Raw genomic sequence first — 15,252 nt, 5'->3', positions numbered from 1 at the left:
CCCGTGTATTACTTATGCTAGCATTTTCTGTCATACATAAGCTGGTATCTAAGGGTGAACATTACGTCCTCTGTGTTATGGAAACACGGATGTTACATTATAGTGTTATCTCCTTTCCTTTCACGCGAATGCCTTTTGGATGTGTCATTACAGGAATTCAGAATGTCACAAACTGCCCTTGATCTGAATCATTGCACATGGGGGGAGGGGTGGAGCAGTAGTCAGTGCACTGTGCTATGAAATCGGTGACCTGAGTTCGGTTCCTTGTCATGGCTAACCGGTCCTGGGCCTGGCCCTTCATCAACCATCACTGACCAGCATGGTCAAGTATGGTCGAACAACCCCTCATGAATGACCCAGCATGGGGAGGTCATCAACCAATCGTGGGTTGATAAATGATTGTAATTATCATTTAATTGAAAATAATTAAATTCTGTTTTTTGTTCTAAAAAAATCAATGCTTACCTCCAGATATCACGTACCTAAAAAAAAATCTATGTTGATTTTCACGAGTTTGGATATTTGGTGCTGGGTTGTAACTGAGTAAAGACCCAACAGAATAACCCTGGCTTAGATATTTCACGAAGCCTATGGGGTTATATTCTGTACGAACCATAGAAGATGTGGATACTTGCAGTACAAAGGTCAAATTAAAAATTCTCTGGTGTGTGTCTGTGGTCACCCAGAACGGAACCATGGAAGATTTAACGACTCAATGCCCGGTTGAGAAACATGAAAGAGGCATCACAGCCATACACCCAGCTAATCCTGATGCAATTATCTGGCTCAACCACCTCAATGTATAACATCATACACCTCAATGTATAACATTCTAACAATGTATAACAATTTCGATTTAAAGCTTTCGTGACTGCAGGGATTCATCTTCTTGGTTCTTTCGGTAAAGTCACGTAGACTGGAAATAATAAAATAATAAAAATGTAGCATAACAACAATGTCACAAAAATGTTATAACAGTGTTATAACGTTATAACAATTATAAGAAGAAACATAACAATGTATAACATTAAACACCTCAACATTATTACACCTCATTATACACTTCAATATATAACATAATAGTTGTTGCTCGACATTAACATCAGCCGTGCGAAGAAGAAGACCAGTAAAATGTCCAGCGTTCTTTCAAAGCCATTTCAAATGTTTTGGACAAAGGCTTCAGTGGTCGGCGTCCACACTCGGGCACTGCAGCCCTCCTCATGGGGGATGGGGCCTAGGCAGGGGTAGGAAACAAAGGCCCTCTTGGCCTTGCCATGGGACCCAGCAGGGAATTTTAATCAGCACACTGGGGTCAATGGAGTGTCACTGATAAGGGTTACGGACACTGCTGCTCATCCGCCGATAAGTGTTCACACGTACAATGACCTGCTCTCTTGAATTCAATAAAATACTTTGGGAAAAGAATATTGAAAGGGTCGTGCTCATATTTTCCTTCCAATCGTTACATTGTTTTGCTATGTTTAATAAATCATTAATTACACGTTTTAACGAGAAAATATAATTAATTCATAAAATTGTATACATCTTCATTGCCCTAAGCAAGTGATTTTAATGTGCAAGTGCACACGTTATCTTGAAATTATACTATTAATAGTATATTATTATTCCAGCCACGTTGTCAGTCAACTGTGCTATGTCGTGGGCAGCAGAGGGCAGTGTAGTAAAATCAACTGTTGTACGGCATTTCTATGCTCCCTACTTTTACCAATCCACACTGAACAGCCTGGTGAAATATGGTCAAACAGCTCCCACGACGTGCACAGCATGGAGAGGTCCTCATTCAAGAGTGGTATCACAAACTGGACTGTGCATGTACATACACATTTCAGCACTCATATGCCAGTTTTAATTGATCACTATTTCATTCTTAGTACGATAGATGTTGTGCATACATACATACATATGTACTGTCTTTTAAAATAACTGCACCTTTATAATGAAGAAAGGGTATGGACCAGCCTGCAAAGACACTGATTTCAGAAGCTTTGCTCGACCAATTTTCTCCACTGCTTACCCCGCTTTATTTCTGGGTGTTTTGTCGCTTTTTTGGTTCCCAGCTGATCCGATGATTGAAAGCAAACAAGACCAGTGGATGGGTGTCACTGTGAAGAGTCAGGGGCCTGGAGGGAAGGTGCTGGTAAGTGCTGTTCTGCCCAAACACATCCTCAGATTGATCATATTAAAGCTGACTCTTACACATTGTTCGTTATATGGTGTACATCAGAATACAATTTATGTATGCAGAGAGTAACATTTTATATGAAAATTATCCTGTTGTGTACAGATACAAATGTAGCATAGTGATGGAGCATAACTTCATTTCCATATAGAATTTAGGAAGTTTTTTTTTTTTTTCCCCTGGCAAGTGTATGTGAATGAATTAATATCTGATTATAGAGTGTGAGTGGTATCTCATTGAATGCCTGGATTTTCTCCAGACACTCCCACTTTCTCCCACAAATATACCTTCAACAAAGAATGTACTGTATGCCAAAACATCCCAAGCGTAGAATTGGTGGAGCATCCCAAAGCGGTGCCCTCTTGACAAATTCTTGTCACTTGATAAATGACGATTCGTTGTTTGTTGTTGTTGTTGTTGCCGTCTCGTGTTGCGGCCTCTAGGCTTGCGCGCACCGCTATGAGACGCGACGCTTTGTGGGGCAGCCCGAGGAAACGCGGGGCATGATCGGTCGCTGCTACGTGCTCAGCCAGGACCTCATGATGAACGAGCAGGATGAGATGGACGGAGGGAGCTGGCAGTTTTGTGCCGGCAGGCCTGATAGCCACGAACAGTTTGGAGTCTGCCAGCAGGGCCTCGATGCTGGGTTCACACGTGACTTCCACTACATCTACTTTGGGGCTCCCGGCGCTTACAACTGGAAAGGTACTGGGCCCCGTGAGGGAACGGTGAATAAAAAGCACACGTCTAGGCTACTGATGTGCACATTTCAAACTTGTGATTGTAGAGGTTTAAAATCAAGGGAAAACATAGAGCCATCTTGTGAAATTACATGTATTTTTTGGAAACAGCAAAGATGGCTGCGTTGTTATCCTACCTGTGCAATTAACAAAAAAAACCGAGGGTATTTCTCCAACTAACCGCCAAATAAGCCTATAATCTTACAATAACCCAACCTTCAGTTACATCAGTAGTGGAATGTATGAGCGTGGAGGTGAAAAGACTCGCAGGAGTGCTATTTCACCCGCGTCGGTGCTAGCTGGCTGTGAGTCCCTGTTTCCATGGTGACATGCACCTAACGGAATGAGACCACTGAAAAGCTGGGACGTGGGAAGCAAAGTGAGTAAGCACCAGCTGAGCAATGCCCCCCGCATAAAGTGGAATAATCGAGCGTGTGTGAATCTACAGGGCAGGGTACCTCTGCCTGCTGGGAAGCAGTCTGGTGACGAATTGTTGTTTTGCTGATTTCTTTCAGACGAGATTATTGATTTGGACAAAGAATTGTCTGAAGAAATGCATTGCGTTCATAATTGTTGCGTAGTGTGTGTATACAAATGGATGTTACAGTATAATGGATAGAAATTGCCGTTTGTAATTGAAGTGTACGGAATTTATTTTCCGAAACAGATCGCTCTTTGCTATTGTTTTGGTGTGTGTTGACTGTGCGTTTTTTCTTTAGGAATTGCTCATGTTGCACAAAGGAACTCGACATTTTATGAACAGGGCATCTTTGACGACGGACCTTATGAGACTGGAGATGAAAGGTGGAAAGATGAGAAACTGGTCCCTGTGGCCTATAACAGCTACTTAGGTAGGACGGTCCTGATACTGGAAAGGGCAGAGGTTGCTGGAGAGATGTTCAATTGGTCCAAATTATTCGAAAGGTCCAAAACAAGATCCTGGCCTTGCATGTGAATGTCAATGCCCAATCTCTCCAGCTTCATCTGTCCACGTTTCTGTCCTTTTCCCACTGTTCTTAATCTGCTCTCTCTCTCTCTCTCTGTCTGTCCTTTACGGTGCAGGAATCATGTTTTTGACCAGCATCGATAGTTCAGGCGCTGATCAGAATTTGTACAAAACCGAAGAGGCAAAAGACAAGCCACCTGGGAGCTCTCTCAGCCTGGAAGTGTCCAGGAATAGTTATCTAGGTTTGTAACCGCTGGTGCGGTGCTAAGTGTGCAGTGCTTGACCACCTAATGTGCCATGTGCATGAATCCCCACATAGTCGATTGATCAGTGATTGATTTATTTTGATAACCATTGCCCCCCTCCATAATTATATTATTTTATAGACAAGATTCATAATCGAATCGTCAAAGGGCATCTCTGCTCAGGTTTGATACGTTGAAACGTTATTATATGCCAGTGTGTGTAAGATCATGCTCGTTGGACATCTGTGAAAAATAACTTCATCGCTCATCGGATTTCTCCAGGATACAAAAAAGATTCTGAAAGCCTCAGACTTTTTAATGAGTGCTTAACAAATTAACCTGCAAGAATACAGATCTGGAAATTAATTAGCAGTGATGGGAATTTTCATTGTTCTAAACTTCCAATAAGACTATAGCGATTGAGATATGAAAATCCATAACCATAACACAATACATTTTCTGATCAACAATGTCAGTAAAAATTGTGACAATTTTAATCGACAAATAATAAATGTGTGCATTAGTTAAATCGGTTCCTTCCAAGCTTCTGGCTGTCACCTTTTATTTCTGCTCGACTTCACCTCCCTAACCTCCATAACCTTCCCTCGTGGCCGCATGCTCTGAGCCAGAACATTGCCTGATGCGTCGTGACGTGAACCTGCACGCTCCCACTCTACCCGTGAAAGTTTGCAAATGCGGTGCCGTGTGACATAACCGAAGTCTCGTTCGATGTCTTTAAGTTTTGCTGGTTTTCCGTACGCGTTAAATCACAACTGCATCACACAACACTCACGTGGATGGTGACCTTGGGCATGGCGGGCAGGTTTCGGAGCAGCAAAACAGCTGCCCCCTCCACGGCACCTCGCACCTTACTGCCTCTCGGTGACACCAGCGTCGCCCCGATTAACTCACACGCTTTCCCTTGAGAATGTGTGGCATAAGTGTGTGCACCACGTGCCTACCTGCGGTAGGCCACGTAATTAATCACAAACAATGACGTATACATTAAACTGACATTCTATAGCCGTCTGTCGCACCGCAAGTGCTTAAGTAATGAATAACAAGATTGAGGATTACTACTGATATCCCTTCATAACGATGAGGAGTGTCTATCCCATTTTGACGATTCGTTTCTGAAAAGCACATAGCTAACGGATAACAAATATTAATGGTCAACTGCAGTCAAGAGTAGTTGAAGGACATTCATTACATTAGTTTTGAACGCATACATAATCTGCCTACTTTCAGTTACAGTAATTTTGAGTGCAATTTTAAGAAGTTGCCTCAAGGTATACATGCAATAATTGTTTACAGAATAAATAAATAAAATGGCGGGGTTTTGCTGACATTTCACTTTAATCCACAAAACTGCTTCGTGCACTGTTGCTGCTGCAGGTTTTATTGCAGTCAACCCTCTCCCTGCTTGCAAGTTACGCTTCACATAATTTCTTATAATTGGCAGTCACGGATTTTATTTCCTACGTGTTTGGCTTCTGCATTTATTTCAATCTTTTAGCTTTCACTACAAGCACGGAATATGTGTGCCAATACGATTAATTTGAAATGCACTCAGCCTATTACATAATGGCCTTCTCATTATCCATTGTCAAAATAGGTCGTAAAAGGTACGCTTTATTCATTTATTCATTCAAGACGAATGAACATGATAATGGATCCTCCTATACATGTAGTGTATAAGAATTTTCATAGTATAGTGCTCATGTTACATTCATAAAAGCAGGGTCCTGCAAAGGACTTCTCAGCTTCTTTGCTCAATTCAGGAAATTCACACATAGGTGGTGAAAAGCTACTGAGTGCAAAGTTTGGGGTGACTGTTTCTAGTGCCTATGGTGGCTGTGTTTTACGAGAGAAGTGCGGAAGCCATCAGGTTGATCTCTCAATGCCATTAGAACCCATGTCTAGTGGCGGTGCAGCAAGGATATTTACCCGAGGTTTGGGTTGGAGTTCTCTGCGTCTCACCAGCATCCACCGTTTTCCAGTTGTCGTTTTGTTTTTTTATCAACTTCATCTTGGGTCCAACCGACTCAAGGTAAATACCATCCTATACGAGTGTTAAACGCCACGGCAGGTAATACGCACTGGTGAAAAACTGTCTTACGTAGGCGTATCAGTATGTTGCTTTTATTATCAAGTTTAGTTTTCCAAAAGCACTCCAACCTGCTCTTGCGCAGGTCTCTTATTTCATCATCATGATCCCAGTCACAGACAATAATTGTCCCAGATATATCGCAACATTTGACTGAGAAAATCGAATGAAAGCTGAAAACAGAACACAAGAGCATGGAGAGTTGCATGTTTGGAATTGCACTGAAATACACAGAAAAACGCATTACGTTGACTCTTAATAAAAGTGGATTTGGGTAGAACACATTTCTCAAAGGGACGCTAACCGATGGATGAGATGGATGAAAGAGGGCAGCCAAAGGGGAGAATATGCCTGAGGTGATGTCCACCGTGGAGAAGGAGGGATCAAATTGGCTCACGTGTAGGAGCGAGATGGATTGTTGGCATGATATATCCAGCAGTGGATAGATCATGGCTTGTAATGAAAACATTGAAATCACATAGATGGTATTGCTGAGTCAAACACCGATTCGTGAAAGCAGTGTGCTCAGGCATCTTTCTTCCTCGTTTCATGTTACATTCCTGTCCTGACAAATGCCATTCGGTGAGGACGTTGGAAAGAGGATCTGTGAATTTTGAGAAAATCTCAGCACCAGCTCTCTCATTTCCCACATCGCAGGGTTCTCCATGGACTCCGGCAAAAGTGTTATGGTCAGAAACGTGCTGAGCTTCGTGGCGGGAGCACCGCGGGCAAACCACACGGGAGCCGTGGTCGTGCTGAAGAAAGACTCGCTGAGCAGCCTCACGCCGGAGCAGACCATCTACGGCGAGGAGCTCGCCTCCTCCTTCGGCTACGATGTGACGCTGGCTGACCTCAACAACGACGGGTAACCGACCGCACGCACCGTGACGCTTCGGGGAAAGAAAGACAAAAACAAAACCTCATCACGAGTTACGGTTGTGCAGAGAGGGACGACGTTCTTGGGAGAAAAACGATGCTCAAACAAGGGTTTTGAAGCGTGCAACGTTGCCGTGGTCATGGCCGCCCTCGAATTCTTCTGAATCAGTAACACTCGCTAACGGGAACAAACTGGACACAATTCAGTGAATGCAAAAAAGCAAGCTGTTTTCCATGCAGCGCTAGTTGGTGAGGTGTGCGTGTGTGTGTGATTGTGGGGAGTGGTAGTGTAGCGGTTAGCACGATGTGCAACGAACCCAGCGACTCAAGTTCGATTCCTGCTCACGGCCAACACTCGTGACGATTATAATCTGAACCGGTCATGTGGAAACATCGCCACTGGTAAGACAGAGGCGGCTAGGTGTGGTGTTGGCCGCCCACCCCCTCGTGTGCCATGTCGGCACTGATAGGTGCTTGCTAACAGCACTTGCCCCGGCAGTCTGCCCAGGCTATATGGGGAATCTTTGTTTTTTTTAAGCGCGAGGGTCATGTCGTTGAAGGTGGCTGGACCTGGTCGTGGGAGCTCCTCAATACTTCGACCGGAGGGAGGACATTGGAGGGGCAGTGTATGTCTACATGAACCAACAGGGCGGCTACGATGAGCACAACTTTATCCGCCTCAATGGCACCAAGGACTCCATGTTTGGCCTTGCCGTGGCCAACATTGGTGACATAAACCAAGATGGCTTTGAGGGTAAGTAACGAGAAAAATAATAACATACCCCTGTCTCTATTCTTTGTTTAATTATAATTCGTAACGTGTTGCCATATGCAAGAATGTCATTCATAATGCAATGTATGTAAATGGTTTATCAATATTTCACAAGCTTTGTAGACTTCTCTCAAGTCAAGTAGATTTTAAATGTAGTTAAACTGTGGCACATTTCTGGAATAGAACTCCCTCCAAGGCACCATTACTTCGAAAGCAAAATAATACAAAAAATTGTAAAGGTATACAATCCATTACTAAAAAATCTAATTTAAAAACACTAACATAGATCTTAAATAAAATTATCACCACCAACATTACCATCCTCGTCACAACCGGTGATGGTTGTGGTGAGAAGTAAAAAAAATATATATTTTTAAAATCTAATTTTATTCAACTTGGTGAATGAAAACCTGAGGAATTCTGCAGTGACACGACTGTGACCGGCTTTTTTTAGACATCGCTGTGGGCGCTCCCTACGATGGATCCGGGAAGGTGTTCATCTACCACGGAGGCAGGATGGGCATCAACCCGAAAGCTTCTCAGGTGATCGTCAGAACGGTGACCCAGGTCACTCTTGCAAAGAAAACTTCTATCCTGGTCCCCTTGAGTTCTCTCACCCGGTGGAACAGAACACACTTGAAATCTTGACAACAGCCCAGATGTGATCCGCTAAAAACACGATCGCCCACATTGGTTACGGTGCACATTATTTACCCATTGCAATATTGACGGCTCTGTCAGCTTTCACGGCCGCAGTGACCGGTGGAATATCCATTGGGTGGGCAGGAGCAGAATGATTAAAATGAAGTACCTGCAAGCAAGAGAAATCAATCTACTGTATTTTAAATAAATTGCATATGTTTCCTGTATGTTTTCAGGCTCAGGTGATTGTAAATCAGTACGTGCCATAAAATAAAAGATAAAATAATTGACACCGTCGTGTGTGTTGGGTGCTTGTCGTTAGGTCCATGGACATGGTTAGTAGTTGTGTGTCCCAATTCACGTGCGTCTGTCTGCTCCTCTTTCCATGCCAGGCAATAAGTGGGGATGACTTCAACTACAAGGTGGAGAAGTTTGGTTACTCCATCACCGGAGGGATGGATGTGGATGGGAACACATACCCGGATCTCCTCATCGGTTCACTGTCAGACAAAATTGCTCTGCTCAGGTAACGTGTGTAGTGGTGTGAAGAATTTTTTTTTAAATTGGCTGTGCCGTGGAAAGAAATTGGTTTCACGTTGTCTAAATTGTCTTCCTTATTTGTGTTTTCGTATAAAAGGGCTCGTCCTGTCATTACTCCCAACATCCTGGTGACATCTGACAAAGACATCGACATCAACGTGAAGAACTGTGACAATGACAAGAGAATTTGGTAAAGTTACTAACGGAAGCGTGAGCAAATCATCTGTCAGCCATTACTTATTTACTTACTCAGTTGTAACGTGTTGACATTTTCAAGTAAATGAGTCATTACTATAATATTGCACTCGAATACTTATGCATTTATATTTTTCAAACATTAGTTGCGTTTAAACACTTTACATTGTTGTTTTGTTTCTCCCGCAGCATAAAGGTGAAGGCTTGTTTCTCATATAGAGCCAAACCTGTGAATTACAACCCGATCATTAGTGAGTATACAAAGTCTGCACCCATGATAACGCAATTATGAGCACAGTACTGATAATCGCACACTTGAAGACCATCGTGTTTTGTAATGCAGAACCGCAACGTTGACATGGCGAATGTAACGGTTCTCGTTGTCAAAGAGCATCGGTTGACGCCATGGCTCCCCGCCCGCAGACTTGACGTACACGTTCGAGGCGGAGATGGACCGCAGGAAGCAGGGGCTGGGCTCGCGCGTCTCCTTCCTACACCGGGGCTCGAACTCGCCTGAGGAGTACGTACTGAGCGGCTCGCTGCTGCTGATGGGGCAGGGGCGGGAGAGGTGCGCAGAGAAAACCATGCAGCTGCAGGTGAGGACGCCCGCCGCCCCGTGCTTCTCCGTGCGTGCTGTGCACTCTCCCCCCGCCCATCGCACCACCGAGCGTCACAGAGGCACGCTGTCATGTAAAGCCGTGGCGGTCTGCTGGCCAATGGTGACAATGTGTGGCCTAAGTTCGAGTTGCATTTACATCCGAGTGACAAGAATGTGCAACTCCTCGGTGCTGGTATTGTTATTTCGATCAAATCCCTTTCGACATATGGGGCAATGGAACAGGGATTTTTGTGATTCGCGATGCTGCAATGGTCCCTGGTGCTGCAAATCATGTATCGTGCCTAGCTGCAGCTAGAGTTGAATTTGCGAACGGTGCAAGGGTGGCAGTAGTAATCAGCTGAATACTAACAGCCGACAAAACATGAACGGTGATCCCTGTGCTGACCCTTTTTTGCCTCTTGATGCAACTGTGAAAAAGCCTTATAGAGGGCAATACCCTAACTGCTGATTAACTGCGGTGTTTCTGCCACTGGCGTACACAGGAGAACATAAAGGACAAGCTGAGACCAATCCCCCTGCAGCTGACATATGAGATCAGCCAGGTTGTGAAGACGAAGAGGCAGGCCACCCCATCCCTGCAGCCTGTGCTGGACGCCCAGGTTCCCAGCCGCATGAAGACCGAGGTGAGAGGGGACCAGGGGACCAGGGGCCCAGAGGCCTGGCACCGCTCCACCTTAAACATGGCCTGCCATTGGCCACAGGAGAATGCTCCGGGAGCTTCGTAGGCCACAGGGGAAATCGCGTCCCTGGGCAGCCAATTAAAATCTGCTTTTAACCTGTCTTTCATAATGTTTCCATGAACAAAATGTTTTTGGTTTATAGTCAAATGTCTTAATATGTTGTTTCTTAAGCTGGAAAACTAACTATGGAGAGGACGTAAAGCGAGGTTATATAGTTCCAGTGTTGGATTTATTAAAGTTGATTCTTTAAAGTGACACACACGCACAGATGGCAGTTAGTTATAGCTTACTCAGAGAGAACAAATTGCAGAAGTGATGTTGAAGTTCTAATAAATAAAATTGACCCGTTATTCTTGTATTGTATTTTCTGCTCACGCTCCAGATAAACTTTGTCAAGGAGGGTTGCGGTCCAGACAACATTTGCCAGAGCAACTTAATTCTCAAGTACAATTACTGCTCCAGAGAGGAAAACGACAAGTTTAAATCCCTCAAAAGGTGACCATTTTTAACTTGTGTCCATGTCTCACCGCACAATGCATACGTGGGGAGATTTCTCACGAGTGAAGAAGGGACGTGGTACTGGTGACCAAAATGCACAAATCTCAGTGAGCAAATGCAAACGCATTTCTCCTCACCGCTTCTTACCATCTCGTGAAGCTACAGCAAAGATACATTTGTGCTGGTTTTGGGGGTTAGTTCCATGCACAGCCTTTCAATATATGTGATAATATCACCACTGCATTTATACTGCAAAAGTATCAATGAAAAATAAACTAAACTTTACTCATTGTTAAGCACATACTAAAAATACATGTGGCTCAATGTGAGGGGCATTATGGTAAAGCCATCAGAATTTCCTGATTGAGTGCATTTTGGTCCTCAAGTGTGAGATCAACATCAAAATAAATCAGAGCAAATGTTACCAACTGACAGGCAGTGATCGATAAATAAATGCCGCATACATTGTACACATTCGTGTGTGTTTTTTAAACTTACAGTTTTCCAGCCAATACAATGTTTCTATTATGATGTATTATGATGATTTCGCACCGTACGTAGCCAAACGTGCTTATCGTAGGCGCGGGGGAAGGACAACAATGATGGGGTTTATCTCATCATTTGCAGATTTGATTCATTATGAGTTTAAATAATATCCCTCTAATTCTGAAGTCGCGCTAAGCTAGAGCGTGAAGCCGTTGCCCGCTGCAGGTGCTGTCATCCGCCGCTCAGACCGGTGGTGGTGCTGCTCGCGCGTGCCTGTGCAGCATGTCAGGCCAGCAGGTGTTCTCCCTGAGTGACCAGAAGGACCTGGCCCTGGAGGTCTCCATCAGCAACACGGGCGACGACGCTCACGAGGCGCACTTAATCATGAACCTGCCTGACACCGTCAGCTACGGAGGCTTCCGCAAAAAGACTGTGCCAGAGGTGGGTCCTGTGGCTTTTGTGGTCATCGCAAACAAATCATTGTAAGCCTGTGCTTTGGTTCGTCTCGCTTCGCTGGCTGCTGCTCTTGCTCCCCGGAAACCACTGCCTCCCGTGTGTCTGGTTGCTTTGCTGGTTTGTCCGTTAATTTATGAAAGGCCGCAAATGTAAATATAAGAACTTTTCTTTTTTGCACATTGTATATCCCTTTTGTCAATCCTTTGCTGGATGAGGACCTCCCCACCTCGTGCAAGTCATAGGACCTCCCCACCATAATTCGCCGCGCTAAGCAGTGTGTGTTGTGGAAAGTGGGGAACATAAATGCTAAAGCATACAGTACAATAGTGGATTTCGCTGCACTGCCTCTGCTGAACAGGTAGCGACTTGAAATAAAAGCACAGTACTGTGTTTCTCTCAATGTAATACTGCCCTTTTGATAGAGAGAATGCATCACGGTAGACTTTAGCTTCGGAATAAATAAAAAAGGCAAACTGCTGCTTGATTCCTTGCAAAAGGTTTCTATTTGGTGTTTGAACATCTTAACATGTTATATTGCCAAAGGGTAAAACCTGTTTTTATTTGTTTCATAGCTGCTGCTTTGATCGTGCGTACTAGCCCGCGCACACACACACTCACCTGCCAGTGTTGAGCATTGAGTGTGTGGAGGAGAAACGGTGGTGATGGGGGCTGGCGTGTGCTGTCGTTGTGCAGGAGGTTCAGCTGGTGTGCGTCGCCAACGCCAACGGCTCGCTGGCCGACTGCGAGCTGGGAAACCCGCTCAAGCGCGGCCAAACGGTAACCGCTCCTCTTGACCTCCCGCGCGCGACCCTACGTGCCTCGACAAAGACGACGCGTGACGTAACGTTGCGGACGTGATTTTAAAACATTCCGGTCACGGAGGGTCGCGTTTAATATCGTGCTTATCGGAATAAATAACTTGGCAGTTTTAAAAATGGGACAACCGCATTTACATCGAGCTGGATATTTGCAATTCAACTCCGAGTTACTTTTACCAGATCCAGTTGAATTAAAATTTGAATACAAATGCTGAATAATTATGTTGTTTTCCTTCAGGTGTCATTTTACCTGATCCTCAGTACCTCTGGAATAACTCTGGACACATCGGAAATCAGCACGGCTCTGCTGCTCACCACGTACGCCTCCACTCACCGCATTTAAAAACGACTGTTGGTTTTGGAGCGAATGCGTGCAGTCATTCACCGCGGCTGTGAATTTTTAAACCAAAGCGACCGCATACCCTGCCAATGGCCTTTTGTTCCCGTCGCTGTTATTTAAATGATACGTGAGCGTGGCACTGAGTGTCATGTTTATGAGGAATCTAGCGCATTAAAACACGAGTCTGTAACCTGCCGGGTGGTGCTCAGTGACAATGGTAGTGACGGCGACATTGGTGTTCCCCCCAGGACGAGCGAACAGCCAGATCTGAGCGCGTTGTCGGCCAAGCTGAAGGTGGTCATCGAGCTGGCGCTTACGGTCACGGGGTTCGTGAGCACCGCTCGCACTGCGACGTCATCGCCCGCGCCGCGATCGCGATTGCCGAGAAAACCTCGCGGGATGTTCACCGACCAAAGCAGGCTCACTCACATGCACGCGTCCTTTATTTCCTCAGCTTCACCAAGCCGTCCCAGGCGAAATTTGGAGGGGAGATCAGGGGAGAGTCGGTGATGAAGACAGAGGAAGACGTGGGAAGCCTTATAGAGTACGACTTCAAAGTGAGTGCTGTGGTGTGTCCCTTGTAAGCCACAGCGGCCCCGCGGTGCTGATGGGAGCAGCACCGCAGAGGCACGCACGTGGCACAGTTGCAAATGAATCCGTGCAGTAGCTCGGAGTGTTGCCAGCACTGAGCCTTGTTTCACCCCCACATCACTTGCTGACAACCCCTGGCAGCATTTTTATTATTTCACTTACGTCGATTTATTTTTTATACTTAAGGTAAAACAAATGCTTAGTGTAGGTTAAATAAGCTACCGCAGTGAGAGCGTATTGATACGTTGGATTTACATCCAAAACCTCATGCCTTGCAGTATGTAAAAAAACACTTGTAATTTTTTGTTGTTTCTTTTTTTGGTTAAGTTTTATTAGCCGTAAACTACAACAGCTAAAACGTACCACGTACGATCCTGGTTTTTCTTTTCATGCCAAAGGTTTTAAACTTGGGCAAGTCTCTGGGATCTCTGGGCAGCGCCTTCATCAGCATCTCGTGGCCGGCTGAGATCCCCAATGGCAAGTGGCTGCTCTACCTCGTGAGCGTGGAGATGGTGGGCACGCGGGAGACGCACTGCAAGCCATCGGTCAACCGCATCAACGAGCTCGGCCTCCAGGTAGGCCGGCCGGCTGACATGTCGTTGTCAACGACACGATGATGAGATATCGATTTTCATTATACGTTTATCGCGATATAGTGCTCCTGTAACTTTGCAATTGTTTTTCTGATGTTTTTTATATTTGTTGGGCGCCGCGAGATGTTAATTACCTCGCCTGATGTACAGGAGGTTGTGGGTTTGTTCCCGACCCTGACGCCTGTATATTTGGAGTTTGCGTGTTCTCCCTGTGGTCGTGTGGATTTTTCTTCGGGTTATCAGGTTTTTCCCTCCGCATTCAGAGACATACGAGTTTTTGGCTGCTATACATTTCCACGTGATAAGCCACTTCGTTGAGCGATCATTTGGGGTCAGGTCGCTTCTGTAAAAGAGCTATATAGCTTCATGGGTCTTACCTGGTAAAATAAAAATAGTTTAGTTTAGTGCTTTGCTCTGCTTGTAGTTTGGATGGATATTAATAAAAATCTGTTCAATTGTAGTTCACTCAATATAAGACTCCCCTACATGTTATGGACATTTTATTTAGGCTCGAAGAATACATATTCATTGCAACCTCTTATTTTATAAAGCTTACAGCGCACTTTGTCGGTGACCCCAAAATTAAATAAATAACCAACCAAATAAATAAATAGTGACACCAATTATGTGATATGACTGACGTTTCCATCAATGGCTTCTGAAAAAGTCTTGCAAATCACTAATTGAATGGGTTTCGATCATTAAGACAGTAAAAAAAAAGCTAGGCTATTAACGACATGTCAATATTTTCACTTAACGGACGATAACATTATTGTGCAGCTTTTGTCACACAATGTCTCGTCGAATTGCCATATCGAGGCAGCCTCATCTCAGGCAGCCGCGGGCAGTGCCACGCGGTCGCTTCCTTCTGCCGTCCGCTCGCAGCTTGCGCCCCCCGCTCACCGCGT

The 15,252-nt window shown here is 44.9% G+C and overlaps 1 protein-coding gene across 4 annotated transcripts in view; it reads left to right on the top strand.

Annotated features, from left to right (window-relative positions):
• Nucleotides 1-15,252, top strand: part of LOC133346119 (integrin alpha-6-like) — a 36,120-nt gene that overhangs the window by 14,563 nt on the left and 6,305 nt on the right. For 2 of the 4 annotated variants that reach the window (XM_061557540.1, XM_061557542.1), the window contains exons 3-20: nt 2,079-2,158; nt 2,644-2,905; nt 4,003-4,128; nt 6,896-7,103; nt 7,675-7,868; nt 8,341-8,429; nt 8,921-9,054; nt 9,166-9,258; nt 9,453-9,514; nt 9,687-9,859; nt 10,365-10,505; nt 10,945-11,057; nt 11,828-11,987; nt 12,696-12,779; nt 13,059-13,138; nt 13,409-13,486; nt 13,615-13,717; nt 14,150-14,326. In XM_061557540.1, the coding sequence (XP_061413524.1) occupies nt 2,079-2,158; nt 2,644-2,905; nt 4,003-4,128; nt 6,896-7,103; nt 7,675-7,868; nt 8,341-8,429; nt 8,921-9,054; nt 9,166-9,258; nt 9,453-9,514; nt 9,687-9,859; nt 10,365-10,505; nt 10,945-11,057; nt 11,828-11,987; nt 12,696-12,779; nt 13,059-13,138; nt 13,409-13,486; nt 13,615-13,717; nt 14,150-14,326 (2,357 nt within the window). Of the gene's footprint in view, nt 1-2,078; nt 2,159-2,643; nt 2,906-3,659; nt 3,792-4,002; nt 4,129-6,895; nt 7,104-7,674; nt 7,869-8,340; nt 8,430-8,920; nt 9,055-9,165; nt 9,259-9,452; nt 9,515-9,686; nt 9,860-10,364; nt 10,506-10,944; nt 11,058-11,827; nt 11,988-12,695; nt 12,780-13,058; nt 13,139-13,408; nt 13,487-13,614; nt 13,718-14,149; nt 14,327-15,252 lie in introns of all 4 variants that reach the window. The other 2 variants (XM_061557539.1, XM_061557541.1) reach the window with 1 other exon arrangement.

Source organism: Lethenteron reissneri, chromosome 23 (assembly GCF_015708825.2).
Source record: "Lethenteron reissneri isolate LAM-NWPU_2019-01 chromosome 23, ASM1570882v1, whole genome shotgun sequence".
Taxonomy (NCBI): Eukaryota; Metazoa; Chordata; class Hyperoartia; order Petromyzontiformes; family Petromyzontidae; genus Lethenteron; species Lethenteron reissneri.
This window is presented reverse-complemented; position numbering and strand designations above follow the sequence as displayed.